Source organism: Grus americana, chromosome 1 (assembly GCF_028858705.1).
Source record: "Grus americana isolate bGruAme1 chromosome 1, bGruAme1.mat, whole genome shotgun sequence".
Classification (NCBI taxonomy): Eukaryota; Metazoa; Chordata; class Aves; order Gruiformes; family Gruidae; genus Grus; species Grus americana.
Window position 1 is genome coordinate 72,565,850 of NC_072852.1, and position 20,527 is coordinate 72,586,376.

At 35.1% G+C, this 20,527-nt stretch overlaps 1 protein-coding gene across 1 annotated transcript in view; it reads right to left on the reverse strand.

Annotated features, from left to right (window-relative positions):
* PLCZ1 (phospholipase C zeta 1) overlaps positions 1–20,527 on the reverse strand; it is a 53,556-nt gene that overhangs the window by 15,722 nt on the left and 17,307 nt on the right. Inside the window, exons 6-9 of the mRNA XM_054837226.1 lie at positions 18,362–18,514; positions 8,116–8,343; positions 5,706–5,862; positions 3,965–4,081 (exon numbers count right to left, since the gene is read on the reverse strand). Of these exons, the coding sequence (XP_054693201.1) occupies positions 3,965–4,081; positions 5,706–5,862; positions 8,116–8,343; positions 18,362–18,514 (655 nt within the window). The remainder of the gene's footprint in view (positions 1–3,964; positions 4,082–5,705; positions 5,863–8,115; positions 8,344–18,361; positions 18,515–20,527) is intronic.

Below are 20,527 nucleotides of genomic sequence, written 5' to 3' on the forward strand. Positions count from 1 at the left end.
ATAAATCTTTACTTTCCATTTTATTTACTAAATAAAAAGGAGATATGTATACGCCAAACCAGTTCTTTCCAGTGCTACACTGCAGCTGTATGCAGGAGGCATACTAATTTTCCCAGACTATAAAAAGTTATTGTAGGTATTTTTCTCCATAAGACCTCTTTGTTCACAAAACCTATCCTGTTCTTATGAGCCTCAATTTTCAGAGAATGGACACTGAGTACACAGTGATATCCAAAAGCGATTTTGTGGAAACTCTGTACTTTTTACTGTCATTTTTAGCTTGCCTTCCTCTGGAAATGTGGTTTACACAATTACATATTTCTCATCCTCAGCCCCAACAAATCTTGAGCCTGTTGGACTATTTCATCCCGCTTTAGCCAAGTGCCAAGCTGCTCTGAGTTAATATGTTCCAACCAATTTAGAGAAAATTGCTGGCAAGGTACAGAAGAGAACACCGGTTTGGGCCTGTCACTAAGGCAAGTGAAGGAATAACTTAAATCTCACTATTTACATGATGCAGCGGCCTGGCAGGCAGTATTATATGTAGGTTTGAACAAAATCTACTTTCTTTGCCCAGTCAGAACAATTATGGATGTTAGAGGACCTTAAAGGTAAGTGAGAAGGGTAAGCTAGCAGGTGTGGGGAGGGTTGGAGGAGCTGAGGAAGGGGAATATGTGACATAGCAGAAATCTGAGAGTCCCGTGAATAGTTTTAGAAAAACAGCAGAAGCAATCTGGAGGGATTTCTTCTGTGCATGGGATGCAGAGTGCAATGGTAGGGAGAGAGGGAAGGTATGTGGCTATACGGACACAGGATAGACACAAAAATTAAAAAAATCTGGGTTAAATCAGTGGAAGGACATCAGCAGAAGATTCACTGAGTGGAGCTGTGGGAGTCATATTTCTGCCAAACAGTTATCTAAAACAGATTAGGGAATCAAGAATAGATCTGACATGGCTCGGAAATAGTATATGTGGAGAATTGCTTATAATCAGCCTATTCCCACGAGAAAAATGTTTCTTTAAATGAAGATGCAAATAATGTGACCAAGAGAGCTGATCTAACCATTTCCTGCATACTTCTAATTCTTCCAGGAAGGGGCCCAAAGCCCCTGTACAGCAAAAATCGTATGTTTTGTATACTAATGTTTAGAATGACCTTTCATTAAAGCACACTCTGAGTCAACAGTCAATGTAGTCATTTTGAAAGACTTCAGTCATGTTTGAGATCTAACAAATGGATATTCTTTGCAGAGATCAGTGTGGAGATGTACAGGCTAGAAAGAGAACTAGTACACTGCAGTATGATAAGCCTGAGAGATTCAATTTTAAATTAAGGACCACTGGCCAGCGCTTCTTCTAAGCATGAAACAACCTTACTAGTTTTTAATAGCAATGTAGATAGTATACAGAGAGTGCACCATCCCAGATAAATACTCCAGCAATAGCATGACATCAAGCTAATTGAGGATCAACCACAAGGACAGAATATAATCAAACCAATTTCAAATGGTGTGGTAACAGTGAGATACTTCCAGCAACACCCTAGCCCAAGTCCATATCTGTACTATAAATAAACACAGTGACACAGACACAAACGAGATTTATACTAACTGCTAATTTTTTACTCCTATTGTAGCTGTAAAACTATACCTCAATACAACAGTCAGGATGAGAAGCAGAATTTGTAACAATGAGAGAATTATGGGGCATCTGAGTACATTTCAGTTGTTTCACTGAGTGGCCAAATTCACACAATCTCCCTAGTCATTGTTTCCCCCATGACCTCAACGGTGTGGCACTGACAGCAAGCCGTAGCTTGGGCTGGGGACAGCAAATGGTCAGAAATTTAGGCTTGGGGCTGCCCTCCACTGCTTGCAGTCAGGGCCACGGATGTGGGAACAGCAATCTCTCAGTGAAAGCTGAGACATGATGTTCCTTCTAAGTTCTATAACTGTAGGAGAGTAGCTGGGGATACACTAGGGGGTTAAACAATAAATAATATTTAAGAACATGTTTGATTGGAAATAGCACACTGTTAAAAACTTTTCTGAGAAGGTAACTTGAAACAGAAGCTATTTTGGGAGCTGAGAAAGGAAACAAGTGAAAAAGGATGCCTGGAGCAAGGGTGCACATAAGCTCCAGGGCCCTAGAGGCAAAGTGAAATCTGTGCCCATCTCTGTATGAGTGTGTATTGGAATATAACAAGGTGAGACCATACCTTTCACCTCTCAAAACTGGGAGCCTACGGCAAACTGCCCTGCTCACCCCACGGTCTCCCTCAGGTGGCCTTGGTATAGAATCAGAATAAAAGACAGAATATATATGTGGATGCAAAAAATACTGTTCTCTACCTAAGGCTGAAGAAGGTATAGCAGACTGACGTAGAAAAATATTCTGTAACTGAGAATCTTTTAAACTGAAGAACAAAAAAGACGAAGGCAAGATTGCCTCTAAAGCCATTAAAAAGGGGAAAGTGCTTACAGGCGAGACATTTTTCAAAGCCTGCTGAGTAGAAAAGTCATGCTTATTTTTAACAATTTCAAATTAACAACTAACTTGAAATGAAGAGAAATAGGGAACTAGTATGCTTTGCACTGGAAATTAAGATGCTAAACTTACTTTGCATCTGTACAGTCGCTGAAGGCTGACCAGGAGCATGTGAGTGCTTCTTTGCAGTAGTATACCATAACCTGGGAATTCTTGGCACCAATATTAATAGTTGTGCCAACATCTCCTGCATCTGTGCCACTCCAGTCAGTTGCACAAAACCACTGAAAACCCCCAGATCCTCCAGATGGGGCTTCCATTGCTGTGTAAAATTCCTAAATCACACATATATATCTTTCCATCACCTAATTCAATGCTATAGGGCAACCTTAGGAAAAAGCAAGTGCAATTGCATTCCAACAGTTCCCACCTTTAGCTAAACAGGCAGCTACTTCTATTCCTTTGCTAACTACAAAGTAGCTATAAAAAGCGCTAGCCCTCAGCTGAAAAAGGTGGGGTTTTTTTCCAAAGCAAAAAGAGAGAAAAATAATAAAAAAGAGAAAAGAGGAAAAAAGGAAAAAATAAAAGAAGCAGCTACCATTCCCATTTTGTCTTATAAATGTGCTCTATTTATACCTTAGCCACAGATGACAAATAAGCATGGAGGTCATGGAATTTGATTAATATAGCATGCAAAATAATTTAATCTATTTTCATTTTCTTGAAAGTTATATTGCGATCTCTTTCGTTTGGCAGTACAATGCTTAATGCATAGCACGCTCACTTTTACCTCAAAACCTAAGGTAACATAGTTAACATAATAATCTCAGCCCAAAGAGACAGGCAGTAAAATATAAATTATCATTTAGACTCTCCTTACAGACATCCACAGATAAATATCATAGAATTATTAATAAAAAAGGAGATAATATATGAAGAAAAAAAAAGAAAATTCTGTTTTAGCAGTTGAAAGTTGTTTATATATGTGCTTTTGCTACATTGTTTCATAAGATAAAATCATGCTTTGTTTAGTCTTAGGGCTCAACAGGAGTAATACAAAATGAGGTTCAAAACTTTAAAATGTTGTATTGTTCTTACTAGTGGTTTTCTTATTGTCCAATAGAAAAAAAAAAAAAGGTAGTTTAAAGGAATTAATGAATTATAATAAATTGGGATATTTGAGATAAGATATAGCTATTTATCAGAACCTGATATTTATAATTAGTTAGAAGTAAATAGGTGAAAATAATGTTCCCCTTAGTTATCCTGTAGCAGAATTCCTGATTTCCGGGACGTAAAATTACTAGGATATGTAGACTGACGAAGATGGTTAGATAACACAAAATTAAAGGGATGCCACTGAGGGAAAATATGTAACTTGCATAACAGAAAAAGTACCCTAGGAAGGAAAACCTCTCGTATCTCTATAGTCTCTGCACAGCCTGGAATGCAACAGTCTCTGCAAACATACATACCCATTTGACACCCCACATTCCAGAACTCTTGAGGATTATAATTTGAAGAGTTCGTTCTTGTTCCTTTAGGGTAGATTCTGGTAATGAATCTCGAAGTATGTGAAACAAACTCTTTAGCTGAAAAACAGAATGACAAAACATTGGTAAGTAAAACTTTATTAATAAAGAGATCTTATTTGAATAAATAAGAATAAAAATATAATAATCTGATCCAGCAATTTTATTTTTTTTACACAATCTGTATATCATATCAATGTATTTATATTTTCAGACATTTCTATGCATGTTAAAATTAGTATATGGGCCACTGAGATATGGCTGAAATCCTATTTTAAAACTGTAAAATGCGATAGTATTTTGTGTATATTTGAATGTGATAGTATTTCTGTCTATAGTGCAGACTTTTGTTAAAGGTTCAGTAATCAAGAATCATTCCCTCACAGAAATATTCTGTTTCTTCACCTCTTTGTTAGGTAAAAATATGATTTTTGTACTAAAGCCCACTGTGTTGTCATGGAAAATTGGAAAGACACAAAACAGGAAATTGATCAAAAAGCCCACTCATTCTTTTATAGTTCAATAGGAAAAAAATCATCCCAAGATGATCTTAGCTTGATTGCTGTTTTGAGGTTTAAATAAAATGACTGAATAATCTCAAGTGAGAATAACGCATTTCTAAAAAAGACTTAATTGGTTCCTTTATAATCTTCAGAAGATGTTAACTATTCAAGTGAGTTGATTTTCTTCCTCCTAACAGTGTTCCCTCCCACAAAGGCATAAAATAAACAGATGTGGAAAACTTCAAATGACTTCTACCTACACTATTCCTGTTTAGTAATTACACAGAAAGCTTTATGTTCCCAGGATCATCACTCTGATCCTTTCCATCCTTCCCCTGACCTCCCCCCTGCCTTTTTTTTTTTTAATAGAACTAGATTACTAGAGGGACCAGAGAGGACTCTGATTATGGACAGCTGGCAAAAGCCTACTTGTTTTGATCCCATTCGGCACCATTCACCTAACCAACCATTGAATCATCTCCACAACGTGGTGGATGGCAGCTGGGCTGGCCCTGAACGAATGGGCCTGTGGCAGACTTCATTCTCATGGTCAGTTATCTCTGTTCTTAATGCTCGCTTAAGGCTGTTGGCAGGCAGCTGGTTAAACCAGCAGGGGCTGCACTGTATCAGCTGCCCCAAATGGAGATGCTCCAACACAGAATGAGTTTTGAATAATCTCAGCTTTGCTGGTATGAAAGATCTGGTCCAATGGAGCAAGCTGCCTGCTATGGGGTTTATTCATTCTGTCAATGCAGATTCTCTTATCTGCAGTTATCAGCAAAGCCAGGAGTACTGCAGGACCAACTCGAGTGAGTACTACAAACCGTACATGGGGGGGTGTGTGAAATCTATTCTACACATTTTCAAGTATTGACTGTAACTTCTAAGTTATTTGATGCAGAAAACAATGAATAAAAAGGTATTCATACATTTTGTATACTATGTTAATATTTGTTCTTATAAAACTACATGAAATTAAAACAAAGCTGAGTTTCAATTTTCCTCACAAAAACAACTGAAATATAAAAATGCAGTACAAATGACATTTCTAAAACAATGTTATAAAACAGCCAAATTAAACTGGACAGCACATGTTTCATAAAATTTTAACCCTTCCAATGCATAAGCAGTGAACCATAGCAGCATTGTAATTTTTATCTGATTAAATCAAAAGAAATTACCTGAAATTTTTACAAATTTTTGTGCTCGAACCTCTCCAATTGAATTATTTTCATAGCACTTCTGATTAGCTAGGGAATGCTCAAAGCTCACAAACTTCTGAGATTTGGTATAAATCACAAGGTCTGACAATGCAATGGCAATTTTTATCTTCTTCATCTAATAACATAATATAAAATAATGGAAGAATAAAAAATCACAATAACACATATTTCATTATTATTATTAACAATTCAGAAGAAACTATCATTTCAGATGCATCAAGTATGGGAAAATGTGTCACAATTAATGAATATTTGAGATTAAGATATGACTTTTGATAGCGAGAGTTCTTCCAGTCAGAGACAATTAAGGTTATTGTCTCTATGTTCATTACAGTAATTGTAGGGTGAATGGAGAGATGTTGCCAATGCTTCCTAGCACAGCGCTCTCTTGGACAGCTTCATCATTTCCCTGCATCTGAGGCTGGTGTGCAAAATAACATAATTTCTCATGATTCTTAACATTACTCATTTAAAATATATGTCCAACTTTATATTCCTAAAGTACTAGAAAAGGTATACTGGTAGGAGTACTTGGAGGAAAAAAAAAAAAAAGCAGAAGAGCAGCAGAATCTATATACATCAATAGCACAAACTCAACCACAAAATGTATAATAAATAACAGGAGAATATTTTACCGTGCCAAGCAAATCAATCAAGCAAATCCTCCAAGCATTGCTCTGAAGTTAGAAAAACTCTGTTCTTCTTAATTAAGATGGAAAGTTCTTTGAACAAGGTCTTTGTTTAGTCTTGTTCCATTACCAAAGGAAGCAAAAGCAAAGGTTGCTGTACATTGAACCAACTGAAATTTTACCAGGGTCTTATCTTTTATAGTGAGGTACTATGCGATCTCTGCATTTTACTTAGCATGAACTTGTGAGCTAATCAGTGGTAGTAGCCAGCAAAGAGCTGATGGTACTAATAATGTTTACATTCCATTAAAGCTTCTGAATGCAAATTCTCTTCTGACAAAATAATAGGGATTGCCTGCTCATGGCTCTTAAACTACTCAAAGTTCAAGTGCATTAGTTATTCTGGGGCTATGTCCCATGAGGAGCCATAGGAGTGTAACTGGCACAGAACTCCTGAATAACACAGCTCTCCGGATGTGGAAGGCAGTGACGCAGCCAAAGCCAACAGCATCACTAGGGTGTCTTGGGTGCGGATTTCAATGCTCTCCCACCCTACCATAGAGCAATAGAGTGGGACCTCAGAATAAATACTCCCACTCCAATAGAGTGGGAGCCCGGAAACCATTTTCTCTTCTGCCTGTGAAACATGATCAGACATCTGTTGATCAAGATGTGGTATATTTTCTGGTCTGTAATGTGATGTCACAAACATATGTGACCCTATTATCTGGAAATTTGGCCTTCCCTGTTCAAAGAGAACTCCATCCTTCCTCAGAATTTTTCCTTAATATCTCTCTATATTAGATGGAAAGAAAAAGAAGCAAAGATCTTGACCTTCAAATCACTTAGAGAAAAGAAACACAGAGAAAGAGACACTGCCTTTCAGCAAAAGCACTGAGCCCTGAGGAGCATTGCCAGTCTATCCGCATTCAGATAATCAGAGCATGATGTGCAAAGTGACTGGATACTGGGTGCTTCCTGCCTGCTGAAAAAGCTTGAACAAAGCAGTTTTAACCCTGATGGAGCAACAGATTTCCATGACAGAGAATTACTGTTTGGTTAAAAAAATTAGTAAGTTCAACTATTAAAAAGAAAATTACATCCAATTTTTACACTCTTTTTCAGAAATAATATTTAATGTTAAGTCTCTACATGATAAATGTAAAAATACCTTTTCTATTATAAGTGCTTAGAAATGTTTTAGTGCAACCAGAACTCTACACCTAATGTCATGCATAAATCCAGAATGGAAGAAAATAAGGGAATGGGAACTCTTCAAAATTTCCATGATAGACTGGTAGGCTGAGGGAAGAAATAGTTAACTCTGTCCTTCATCATCAGGAACTGCTATGAGTGTTCTCCATGCATAGCTCCAGGAGGGTCTTGAGACCAACAAAGCAGTTGGGCAACTTTATCTTAGATCTATTGTAGACCTAGGACAAGCACAAGACCTGGAAGTGAAAAATGCAGGGGGAGTTTAGGATGGGAGCACAGGGAAGTTTGCTTTTCAGTTGGATGCTGAAATATGCTGCAGTTTGGAGTGTCTTGTAAGAATCAGGAAAACTCTGAAACCTTGAGCTAAAAAGTATTATTTCAAAATATATTGCCTCTAAGTAACTTTAAAGCCTATCTTTTAAGTTTAGTCCCTATTTTAAGCTAATATATTCCTTCTTTAAAAAAAAAAAAAAAAGTTGGCATACACCTATGTGTTTTCTAAATTGAATTGAGACAAAAGTTACCTTTGCCTTTTTTCGAGGTGGGGATGAAGGTTTCTGGTCACTTTTTCTTTTTGAGGAATCACTCTTTGGGTACAGAGGGGCTTTTTCATCAGTCTCATCTTCATCAGACATATTTTCAAAGTCAGAAATTTCCCCTGTCTCACCATGCCTGTCAAGATGTCTCCTGAGCATACCTTCCTCAATTGTTCCAACTTTTTTATTTTTTATCAGAATTTTGAATTTTAATGCCTGTAAAAAAGAGAATAAACAGTAGTAACTAGAATTATGTATGGACTAATTGTAGGTTTTCGTATCTAGGTATTGTTTAACCCATGTTCAAAGCCGTTTATTAGGTATAATGAAGGTAACACAATGAAGTGAAGATAGATATTGGTGAGGCAGAAGTCAAAAGCAACTAAAACAAACAGAATCTGGGGATCAAAGTACACATCAGAATGTGAATATCTAACCCCATGACAGGAACAAAGGCTCTCCACCACACAGATCCACAGGTGTTGAAAGTGTGAGCAAGATTAAGGTAGGAAGTTAAGTAAGTGTCAGAGGTGATGGCCAGGTAAGACAGAGGAGGTATATTTTTTTACTGTGTATGAATCCATTTTTATATATGGACTTGTAGACATGTATCTGGTATTAATTTGATTTTTTTTTATCTATCATTGCAGCTGCTGGAAATTTGTTACCCTATTTGATTAGTCCATTTGTACACATCTGTCTAGTGTATCACATGAAAACTTTTGTCATTATATCATTAGGTAGTGGATCCTCATGCTGATCTTACTTGGCCAGGGAAATTATCAGAGTTTGGTAATTTGTTGCTTAAGCAATTTCTCTCTTTTCAAGTGGGCATGTTTAAACTTCCATAATAAAGAATGTAGGAAAAAAAATTCACTGAAGTTTATATTTTCTAATAAGATGTCTTTCATCTATGCACCTGAATCCTATGAGTATAAATTTCACTTAGATTTATGAAATAATATTCATAATAAAACAACTATTATGTAGCAGATATTCATTCTACCTCTGTACACAGGAACTGCCAGTGAGTAACAAGACTTACTAAGGTTCTTGGATGACGTGATCCACAAAAATATTTCTTAAGTTTCATATGCACTAGTGAAAAGAAAGGCTATACTGCTGGGAAGGTTACAGAAACAAGGAACAAATACTTACATATTAAATAAAAGATAACTAAAACATTGCGGTTTAAGATATCCATTAAGTAAATATGAAAAGCATGGATGATAGAAACATATATATAAAACCAAAGCTTTATAATAGAAACTAAAGCCATAGACAAAGAAATAGACATTCCATTTATTTACATTGCAATCTCTGTTGCTGATAATCCCCTTATCACTTCAGATCTTGTATAAGTAGTTTGTAAGTGTGCCAGTGGAATGAGATATCCTATGCTTAATATCTGTCAATGCCATGCTAGTGTAAGATTTGATTAGTGTCTCTGCACTGGTGATTCAGAATAAGGATGCCCTTTAACATTTCCTTCATTTCTTATTGATGCGCTCATTTTTTCTCTGTGATATTTTTAGACAAGTTTTAATATGAGTAATGCTACTCATATTTTAAAGAGTTCTGAATTTTCCTTTGCATATTCATATTTCCCAATATTTAAAAGCAATTCTATCCACTTTTGGTCTTGTATTTTTTTATTCATAGGTAAGATTTAATTTTACAAATTAAAAAAAAAAAACAACTGTTATACAAGGGAAGGAAAAATTTTTTATGCATGTATTACTGTCTCATATATGTAAACTTGCTTTAAGTAAAAAAAAGACCATAGTCTCTGACATCATCTAAAAATGGGCCATGATGTTTTAAGTCAGATAGTTTCTAAAATTCTGTTTATGAACTGTTAGCAAAGATATAAATATACTGAGGTAGGACAGCTACATTTCTTTTTCTTTTCTTTTTTTTCTTTCCTATAAAGATAACATTTTAAAATCACAGCTCTCTTTTCAAAAACAGTTACAGAAAATACTCTAGCAAGAAGAAATTTTGCTATTTTTTGGCCAGAAGCAGAATCCAATAATAGTTAACCTAAATCACTGAAAGTGAATCATGAACTGAAAAAGACATACGACATTTTAAGGCTAGGCTTGAAACAGATCTTCAAAAAAACTTCTGACAAATGTATGGTTAAAAAATCAGTGACTATGTGAAATTTGAGTTCTTTAACTGGTAATCAGCAGCACTAAACATGCAGCATCTTTTTGTACAAATGTCTAAATCTTTTAGGCAGATAATGAGCTGAAAGTCTGAATGTTCACTATAACCTCCCTTTTCTATTTTAAATATAAAATACAAAATATTTTAAAAAATATGTGTACTTATATATAAGCTTTAACCATACTAAAAATTTAAATATGTAAAATGGAATAGATCTTCCATAGAGCATAATGGGACTTCAAGGCTGGCATAAGCAAAAGTCTCCAAGTACAATCAATTGGAACAAATATTTAAATAATTAAATGAACAAAACTTAGTTATTGTACTAAATAGGCATTCTGGTTAATGTGATGTACACCACAAATCGGAACAGCTGAAGTAATACAAGACTCTAAGACAAAATCACAAGGACTTTGGAACAGATCAGACAAACCCATCTACTGACCACTGCAATTAATGTAAAAAGGGACAAAAGTCAGCCTTCAGAAATGTAGAGAGCAAACCCTGGATTTGGGTCATGAGTATTAAAAAGAGAAGAATAGTTTCCCCTACTTAAATTGAGCATGTTCTTCTCTCTTCTTCTCTCCTGACTAGATGTAGGTGCTTAGAATATCAAATCCTGAAAATCTTGCTAAGTATCAAGGTTAAAATGAGTTTAAATTTTTACATAATTTTCTATTTTAAGAATTATATTACTGTCTTAAATACTGATATGGAGTAAAGATGCAACACCTTCCATGAGGTCTAATATGGGGGAAACTTTTGAGGCGTAGACAAACTTTATCTTGAATGAAAATAAAGGACACTATTAAGCACAACTGTTAAAAAACCTCCAACACCAGCATTCTTCTATGATTCAAGAAGAGACTCACACTTAGTGAAAGTGTGAATAGATTTCTTTGTGGCAGCCTTATAAATCACAGTTATTGAGATATTTCAAATCAATACTACCAGTAATGTCTGAGCTCTAGTTAAATGGATATTAATTGTATCAGGAGCACCTGTTTAGCTCATAACAAGCTTTCATATGATACAGTTATCTAGCGAGAGGTTCCCCACGTTGAAAACTCCAGTTCCATGTTATGCTCTGTAGTAAATACAAAATATGTGAGACAATCTAAATGTCCTTTTATTAAAAATACAAAAAAGCAAAAAATGCCTAAAGAAGGAAATTGGGAGGGGTGACACAGGCAGACTAATCTTCCGGATGAAGTGAAAACCTGACACAATCTTGGGTAAAAATGTATGCGTTCTAAGAACCACTCTGTCCTTAAAAACAATTTTACAAGGTATTATTTCTAATTCATCTACCAGAAAGAGTCCCGCTCAGGAACCAAACTTCAAAGATAAAGAGAGGATCAATTTGCTAATGGCTCAGAGGCTTGACCTATTATAACTGTTGGCAGTAAGGTTAGATCCCATTGACAAACAGGACCTTTATCTGGCAATGTCTTGTCCAGTTTTACCTGAGGACTCCATCAGATGTAAGAGAAATATGAAAACACACATAAACTTTCCCAATCTTGCAATCAAAAAGACATCAGACAGTGGTCTTGGAGAAAGTTCTAGTGCCGATGATTTTGCATTCTTTGAAAGGCAAAACAGTGAACAGGAAATGTTTTTGACTTGTTAAGAAGCAAAGATATTTCTGATGCAAAGACTTGGTCAAGACATTTGCATATGTGACTTGTAGGTCAAAAAAATAGGAATGAATCTCATCGCTGAAGCACCAGAATTAGATGTGCTAAAGTAGTCTTGATCTTGAATTTCTGGGTGAAAATCTTCATGTTCTACTTTTTCACTAACAAGAAAATAAGACTATAAAACCCTATAAAGATATGGAGAGGAAAGTTTGGGGATGGTTAGACTGAAAATTGAATCATATAGCCACAGGTTAATCAGACTATTACCCTTTTGTCAGACATTACAAACAGTCAGTAAGAACCTATCTGTCAGAGATTATAGTCAGCCAGGTACAACCAAGTTTTAAAAGTTTATCAGTGAGACAGGTCTTTACAGAGAAAGGGAAAAAAGCACAGTAGCAATATGAGACTCTTAGACTTACACTCAAATGTTATATCTAGATGTCAAAGACATACTTGGTTGACCCAGACTGGTACATTCTGGGAAAACAGTGAATATTCTTGGGAAAAAGTGAATGCATATGGAAAGCTCCTTTGTGTGTTGAGTAGATACAGGTGAAGAAAAAGGTAAAGGAGCAGTCCTGGCTATAGGGTTTGGTTTTTTTCCCCCCTAATATTACGATTTAAATGCCCAGAGAGTATAAAGTTGTACCGGAGAGCTTCTATGAATCTTTCTCAAGGTTCTTTTATTCAGATCGCATGGCTTTAATAACTATGGGGAAACCTTGGAGATCATGGCCAGAAATGCTTCTGAACCACCACAACATTGTAATTGATCTTGCAGCTGTGTGGTAAACATTGAAGATGACTTGCAAAATAACAATAGTTGCCATTTCACTTTCAGTTAACAATGCATCAATCTCTTTCCAATTTTGTGATAGGAAACCTGCAAGTAATAAAAAATTCCTAAGTAGTTCATGTATATATCATGACAGCAGTGTAAGGCAGTTTGATGTACTACAATGCAAAATAATTGAGGAACAAACCTTCATCAAAAGCATCAATGCATTCACATTCATTTTTCTGTGTTACATTTGAGGCTTACTTGTTTCTTTCAGTAGCTGTCAAACTCATTAGAGAGGAAGGATTCAGCAGGATAAGAAAAAAATTATCTCACTTCTAGGATTCTAATATTTTCTAAGTTCATCTACAAATTGCTGCACAAAACACCACATTCTGTCATTTTATATCAGCATAATCCAGGAGTGCTGGTGCAATCACCGGAGGACTCTGGTGCCGGTCAGTGATGCCAAATATAATTTAATGTGGGAAATGACTCAAAGGACCTAATATTACAATGAATATTAAAGTTAATGAAATCTCTTTAGAAGCACTGTAGTGGCCAAGACTGCAAGGAGAGGATTGTAGTGGGTCTGCTGCTTTGGGTGGCAAAATATCTACATGGGAAAGAGGTAAAAGGATAGATATGGTAGATGAGATCAGTCAGGCTCAAGGGTGGCCTCAATTTATCTCAGTGGATAAGGGGTGTGTGAAAGAATGAAACAGTGCAAAAGCCTTCTCTTTCCTCTTCTCCACACTGTAGAGGAAGAATTGTCTGTTGAGATGCTGCTGCAGGGTGTACATATGACTGAGGCCAAAGAATTAAAAAACCTCTTTTCCTGAAATTTTCTGGGTTTTGTGTTTCAGGGCAAGCAGGTGTTGAGAAAAAGCAGACAACAATAGCTTTCAGTGACCATCCAATTTTCTTTTCTGGACCTCCTTGTGATTTTCACTTAGATTTACAATGGTAGGAGACATCATGCATGAGCTGTGGTCCAAGGAAGCACCTAAGACTGAGTTTGCTCTGCATTTTAATCCTTCTTCCAGACACACACAATCATTTCTGCTGACAAAGATGTAGCTCAAAACCTTCTTAGAAGAGGAAGTAGGAGAGATTAGACAACAGAGGAGAAAAAAATTTCCATGGAGATCTCCAAACCTCCAAGATCTAAATATGACCCTGTAATTGGCAAATATTTCTATGAAGTGTTTGGAGAAATTATGTGGTAATCCACTTCATGTACAGACAAGGGCACCATTTTATTTGGATCTTGAAGGATATTGAGAAACGGGTATTAAAAGAAGTCCTTGCATGAGCTGCAAATACCCTTTCATTGGAGGGGCAAAACTAGGAACAACAGTAGCTGTCAGATGAGGAAGATTTCCCACCCAAGAAACAAAATGTTTGAGTCTCATGTGACAGGAAGAAGCTGCATGTTGAAGGTCCTTGCCAAAGAAATCTGAGAGAAAAGGGAAGGAGGCTTGAACTGGTTAGTCCAAAGCCAAATCTTTGAAGGATCCTACAAGCAAGTTGTTAAAAAAGCCTAGCAAAGGCGGCAACAGCACAGGTCATGAACACAAGAGGTGACAACTAAGTGATCAATAACTTGTTGTGACACAGACAATCAGAGGACTTGAGGGACAGAAGTACGCCCATTGCATTTATAGGCATGTGAGGCGCATGTGGAAGTAAAGAGGTTTGTGCTGTGTACCTAGGGATATTATTAGATTGGAATATTCTCTAACAGAGCATATTATAAAAAAAGTGTCTGTGGTTATTGTTAATTTCAATGAAGAGTGAAAGACACACTACCTTTTCAATCCCTCCCATTCCTTGCTAAGATCCAACCAGAAGGGAGGAGGGTGGAGCTCAAAGTAGGTGAAGATGACAAAAGAAGGTAAAAAAGATTGCAGGGAAAATGGAGGTAAAGTACTGTAACTCTAATCAAAATACCTTAATTTTCAAACTCAGAGTAATTCAATTCATGTGTATATATATACACATACACATACTAAAGTGACTTGAAGTATATTCACCTTAATACTGAGCTACTTTAGTGTGACGTTCATATTCATTTATAATCAAGGTAAGTAAATATTTTAGCCTATAAGCAATTTACCACTTATTTCTATTTTGCTTTAATATAAGACAGGGTAACAGTCTAAAAAAAAGAAGCAACACTGCAGAAATAATTTTAAATTAATATTTAGAACAGACTTTAAAAGCATATCCTATAAAACATGCTAAGGAAAAAGCTGATAAATCTAGGTGAAAGAAACGTATGTTGGCCACAGAACATGCTGAACAGGACACTGCAAAGAAAACTTAAGACCTGTTAGCAAGCTAAATTAAAGTGTATAACAATTTCTTTTAAAAAAATGTTGTTTTTTGCAATATTTTCTATTTCTTCTTTTTTATTTTAATATTCAATGAAAGATACAGGTTCACATATAAATACAGAGGAGTTACATAGGAAAATTTAAAAAGAGGAAACTGATTTCAAAGCTTTTCCTTTTTGTTGCATATGAATCGAATATATGCAGTTATCTGATAATTATGCTAGTAAAATTACTCATGTAGGCAGGTGCACAAATTCCCTTGAGTGCATTATTCATAGTAATTCTTTTTTGAAGTGAGTTATCAGGCTATCAGTTGTATCAGCCTCTAAGCAAGCGAATTTCCTACGCTTGAGCCATGCCAATCAATGAACACTTTCTGTTGAACCAATCTCATATCTGAGCGATTACAATGAACTTTAATCTTGCTCACACTATATTTTATTAGAGTTATATTACAAGTCAGAAGACTGCCATGTTTAAAGAACAACACCTTTACTCTGTTACTGGTGTTAACGCTTCTGATATACAATTTTCTTCCTGGGATGATTTTACCAGTTGAATTCCTGTAGAATCATACCAGATGCAATAGTTTCCTCCCTATTCTTGCTAGTGCTCCATCTTGAAAAAAGTGGAACAGTAGATGATATAGGTGACAAATATATATATATATTTTACTTTTTTTACACTGAGAATCCTTCTCACGAACAGCATTTTAAATTCATCATTTATGGTCCTGTAACATCTCTTTTGCACTGCTTAATTAAAGCAGGCTTAAGACTAAGTTCAGCATCTGGCTCACTCAAATGATAATGAATTTATTCAGGACTTGAATACGCACAAGGTTCCAAGCTTTAAGGATGTGATGCCACTAAACACCTTTTGAACATGGACCAAAAGTAATTCCTCAAAAAGATGCTAGCCAAAAGTCAACCTTCCTACTCTATTTGCAAATTCAGTCATAACTACATATTTCCATTGCAAAATAAAATCCTAATGATTTTTCTTACATGCTGGATCAGAGCAGCTAAGAGAAACGGAGATGATTGTAAACTTTGTTCATTCTCAACGTAATGATTTATTAAATTCAGACTTTTGTAAATCAGCTGAGGGCAGTCGTATTATTTAGGTAACTCTTACATCTTGCATAGACGTGGAATGCATCTCAAATAACTTTAAAAGAGTAAAACTTCAATAGAATGAATCTCACCTGAACAGCATACATTTAAGTGAGGAATAAGTATGGAAACCAGGCAAATTTTCAGGCAAAAATTCTACAGAGCTGACTAAGCTATGGAAATAGGAAGTATGAATTCCCTGTATCACAGTAAATATATGGTAAGGGACATATCTCACAGAAAGTAGTATTTTTAAGTATGTGATTCAGTGACTCCACGATTTAGATGCAGTACACTGATTTTGTGTTTGCTACAGAGGACATATGATCCTTGGACATCTATTAGACTGAATGCAGCTATGCTCTGAGATTTAAAACAAACCTTCGTGTTTAATACAGCTTATATTTTTTTCTAATTTACAGAACATTTTTCAAGGTTGCAAAGTGATATTAGACAGTGTGATACAAAAAATATAATGTTACAATCTAAAAAACCATGATGGCTTACTGAGAAATTTATTAAGATATATTAAATGTATTTACGACAACATTGCTATGTAAACGTAACAGTATGCTAATACTTTAGCAAGTCTTTTGGACACATGACTTCAAAAATGGTTTTTTCCATAACAAATCCTTTACAAAAATACATTTATCCGTGTATTGTCTTCCCTTATGACAGTGTTTCCTCCTCACATTTTCATTTGCATTGTTCCTTTTTCAATTACTGTTAAAAAAAAGGTATAAAATATATCTGTTCTATCACTGATAACAGTGACAAACCTAAATAACTATTTTGTATGTATGCATGTATTTGTGTTACAAGACATTAAAAAAAATCTTTTGTCCTTGAAAGAAAATTATGTGCAAAGACTGGAACAACTGGAATTTATTTGTTTTAGTTTGCAATAAAATTTTCAACACCCATCTAATTGCCTTTTCTGACTTCATATCCCAGGGGTCTCAAGCCACCAGCTGAGAAACACTGCCTAAGGGAGAAACACACCGAGAAAGTGACAAGGTTTTTGCAGTAACAGGATTCGATGAAATAGTTCTATCAATCAACATTGCTATTGACAAAAAAGTAGATTCAGGTTTTCTTTTCAATAGCATGTTTAAATTTAAGAAAATTCTTTCAATCTAAGGAACAAAAAATAAATAAGCAGAAAACAGATGCACTAACATGTTTACAGTGAAGATTTTTAAATTTTGGTTCAAAGCATAATGCTGTTTAGAAACTTATTCATTGCTTCCTCTTTTAAAACTAAAACACTGGAAGTCTCATTTCAGAGAAAAGGAAGAGGCAGAGGGAGAGGATAGTTCAGTTTAACCTCAAAATGTTGACTTTACAGGTCAACAGAAACTTTGAAGCTGTTCTTTATAACATAATGTTTCAATAACTTGAAAATTCAAAAATTAAATTAATCAGGTGTTTGCATAGCTCTCAGATTCAGAGTTTGGATTCAGTAGTACTTATTTCTACAATCTTTGGCAAGTCATTCCCTGTGTATAAATCTGCCTTCTTTAAAGGCAGATGCTCTTTTCTGTGTTTAGATCACCACATCTCCAACATAGGACTACTGTAGATGAATCACTCTATAATAACTTAATTCATATATAAGTAATAGTTTACTTTAAAAAAATCAGAGTAATTTCAGCGTCACTACTCAGTTTTTTGATAGGCAGGTTTATTCATTGTTAGTAAGTATGGTTCAAAATAGCAAGACACATTACTACAGCTGCCTTGTTTCCATATAAAATAAACTGCAATACACAAACTTTACCTAACTGTATTTGTAAACAAAACAAAACAAAATGCTTAATGCATCCAAAGCACCAGAAGTTGGACTGATGTGAACTGCAAGATATAAGGCTTTGTAAAAAACATTAGTACGTTAGCTTTTAATAAATACATGCTTCAGCATTGTACTGAAAACAGTTTTCTATTAAAAAAAACCCCCTTCCATATCAATCCATATGATTAAATTTTGCTTTTTCTGTTTTCTTTATCTTTTCATGTGGGTCTTTTGTGCTGTTTAATTATTTTTTTGTTACCACCTGAAGTCTATTTCAGACATCAGATGAGCAGTTTCATAAATTCAGTTTCAGAAGATTCAAAAAAACCCGAAAACCCAAACCAGGGGTTTTTCCCTGTCTTTCACAGAGAAAAATGAAATGTTATTACCTCAGGAGAAGGTAGTTGAGTGACCTCTGTATCACCAATTGCCGAAGTAATAAGTTTGTCACCTAGAATACTTTCTAAATAGTCTGCCATTACTTCCTGTTGCTTACAGCTGCAGTGGTTCTCCAAAGAGAGTACAATTGGATAGTCAGATGCCTGGAAATATAATTTAAAGGCTTTTATTAATCAATTCATATATATTTATTAATAAATAAAAAGAGGACTACTTGATTTCCCAAAATATCTTGCAAAAATTCCCTTGCTAATTTTCCTTTATTTTCAAAACTTTCAGAATATAGGTCAGTTGTTTCAGGTTAGTAACACAATAAAAAAGCTTATAATATTTACAGAAAACAGAAAGTAGAATTGAAAAAGAGAAAAAAAATGCCTCCTCAGGAAGTTAAGGGGGGTTAAAACAGGGCTAGGTATATTCAGAGATGAAAAAAAAAACCCACTAGGGAAATCAAATGAAGATCAGTTAAGGAGGACACAAGACTTCATTAGAGAAACCAGGTAATATCTGTGCTGATCTTTGGAATGCGCATATTGCAATGTATTTGTCCAATAAGCTATAGAAAATAATTTATCAGAGGCATTTAACTTACTAATTAATTTTGGATGTAACGAAAATAGAGAGAAAATAAGTGTTAAATCAGCCAAAAATCAGACTGATTCAATTGCACTGGGCAGAGTACAACCTGGAAGCAAAAAGTAGAATTTCTCAGAGAGTTAATGGCCTGGCTGATACACAGAGCTTCTAAAGAACGATACATTGGCTACTGTGTGTCTGAAACAGCGTTTCTCAACAAATGATCTTACAAAGAAAAAAGAGGAATTATAATGTCATCTGCCAAAAAAAGGAGGATAGGGTAAAACCTCCCCGATGCGCTAAAGCATAAAAAATTATTTAGGTTCATTTCAAAGGAGACTTAAAACATTCTGAATTCTAAAAACATCAGTGTTGATCATTTTGTTGTTTTTCAAAATTAAAGAAATGTTCACCTCTTCGGAACTAACATCTGCTTTTTCTTTTGCACCTAAATGTTATATATCACAACTGCTGTGAAATTCTGTTGACTAAGTCATCCCAACAGGGAATTATCACGTTGGGTAGATGATTTTTTTAGAAAAAATGACTAAGTTTTGTGAAAAATAATTTCAACAAGGGGAAATAAGGGAAAAGAAAAATGGAAAACGAAATTATTACAATTTTCATGTACCTATAGGAAGAACTTGGAAGCTTTGACATAATGATGTACCTTTAAATTTACATCTGACATATTTTAGTGATGGTTCCTTTAGTGGCTGGCATCTATTTTAAAGGACAATGAAAAAATAATGATAAATAAGGCAAAATTGGCTTTCAGCTAAATAGAAATTGTAGCCACCAGCATACTGTAAGTGACACAGATTTCAAATATTTCTCTGTTTTTTGGGGGAGAGAGTTTCTTTTGTTTTGTTATGAAAAGAGAGATATTTTGTTGTTGTTGTTTTTAAAACGTAAAATCAGATTCTAAAACTGTAATTGACACAATAAACAAGGATTAAATGTCTTTTGCTTTAATTTATGACAGATTTTAATTGACTACATTTCAAGTTGACAGTATCCTTACAATTTGCTCAGAAATCATTGCCTCCATATGAAGAAGCTATGCATATCTTCTTATAACATCACAAACTTTTCTTGGGTCTCTCTACACCTTACTTATCACAGTACTCAAGTAAGACAGGTGAAACGTAAATTGAGTAAAAATTAGAGAATAGCTCAAATGAGACATGTCCATTTAGACTGTGTAAACACATCTCAGAAGTTGCCAGTAATACTGGTGGCTACAAAACCCAAATCGTCTGAATAAAATCTTTGCTTGGGCAGAACCTAAACTGTCCATTTCTAAGGGAAGTACCATTTTATGTTTGCCCTGGTTTTACACTTTTCCCCTGAACATTTGCCATTGATCACTAATAGAAGCACATCTTAGCCTGGATAGGCAGCTGGTACGAACCATTACCTATTGTTGTGATTTTATCATCTTATTGTAACTTGTGCCTGTTAAATGAAGTTTGTATTATAGTTATGTACAATATGCTGGGTATTAGCAAAAACAGGTGAGTTACATTTAATGGGTGGTGAAGAACAGTGAAATAAGACCATATTTTTGTTTTCACTCT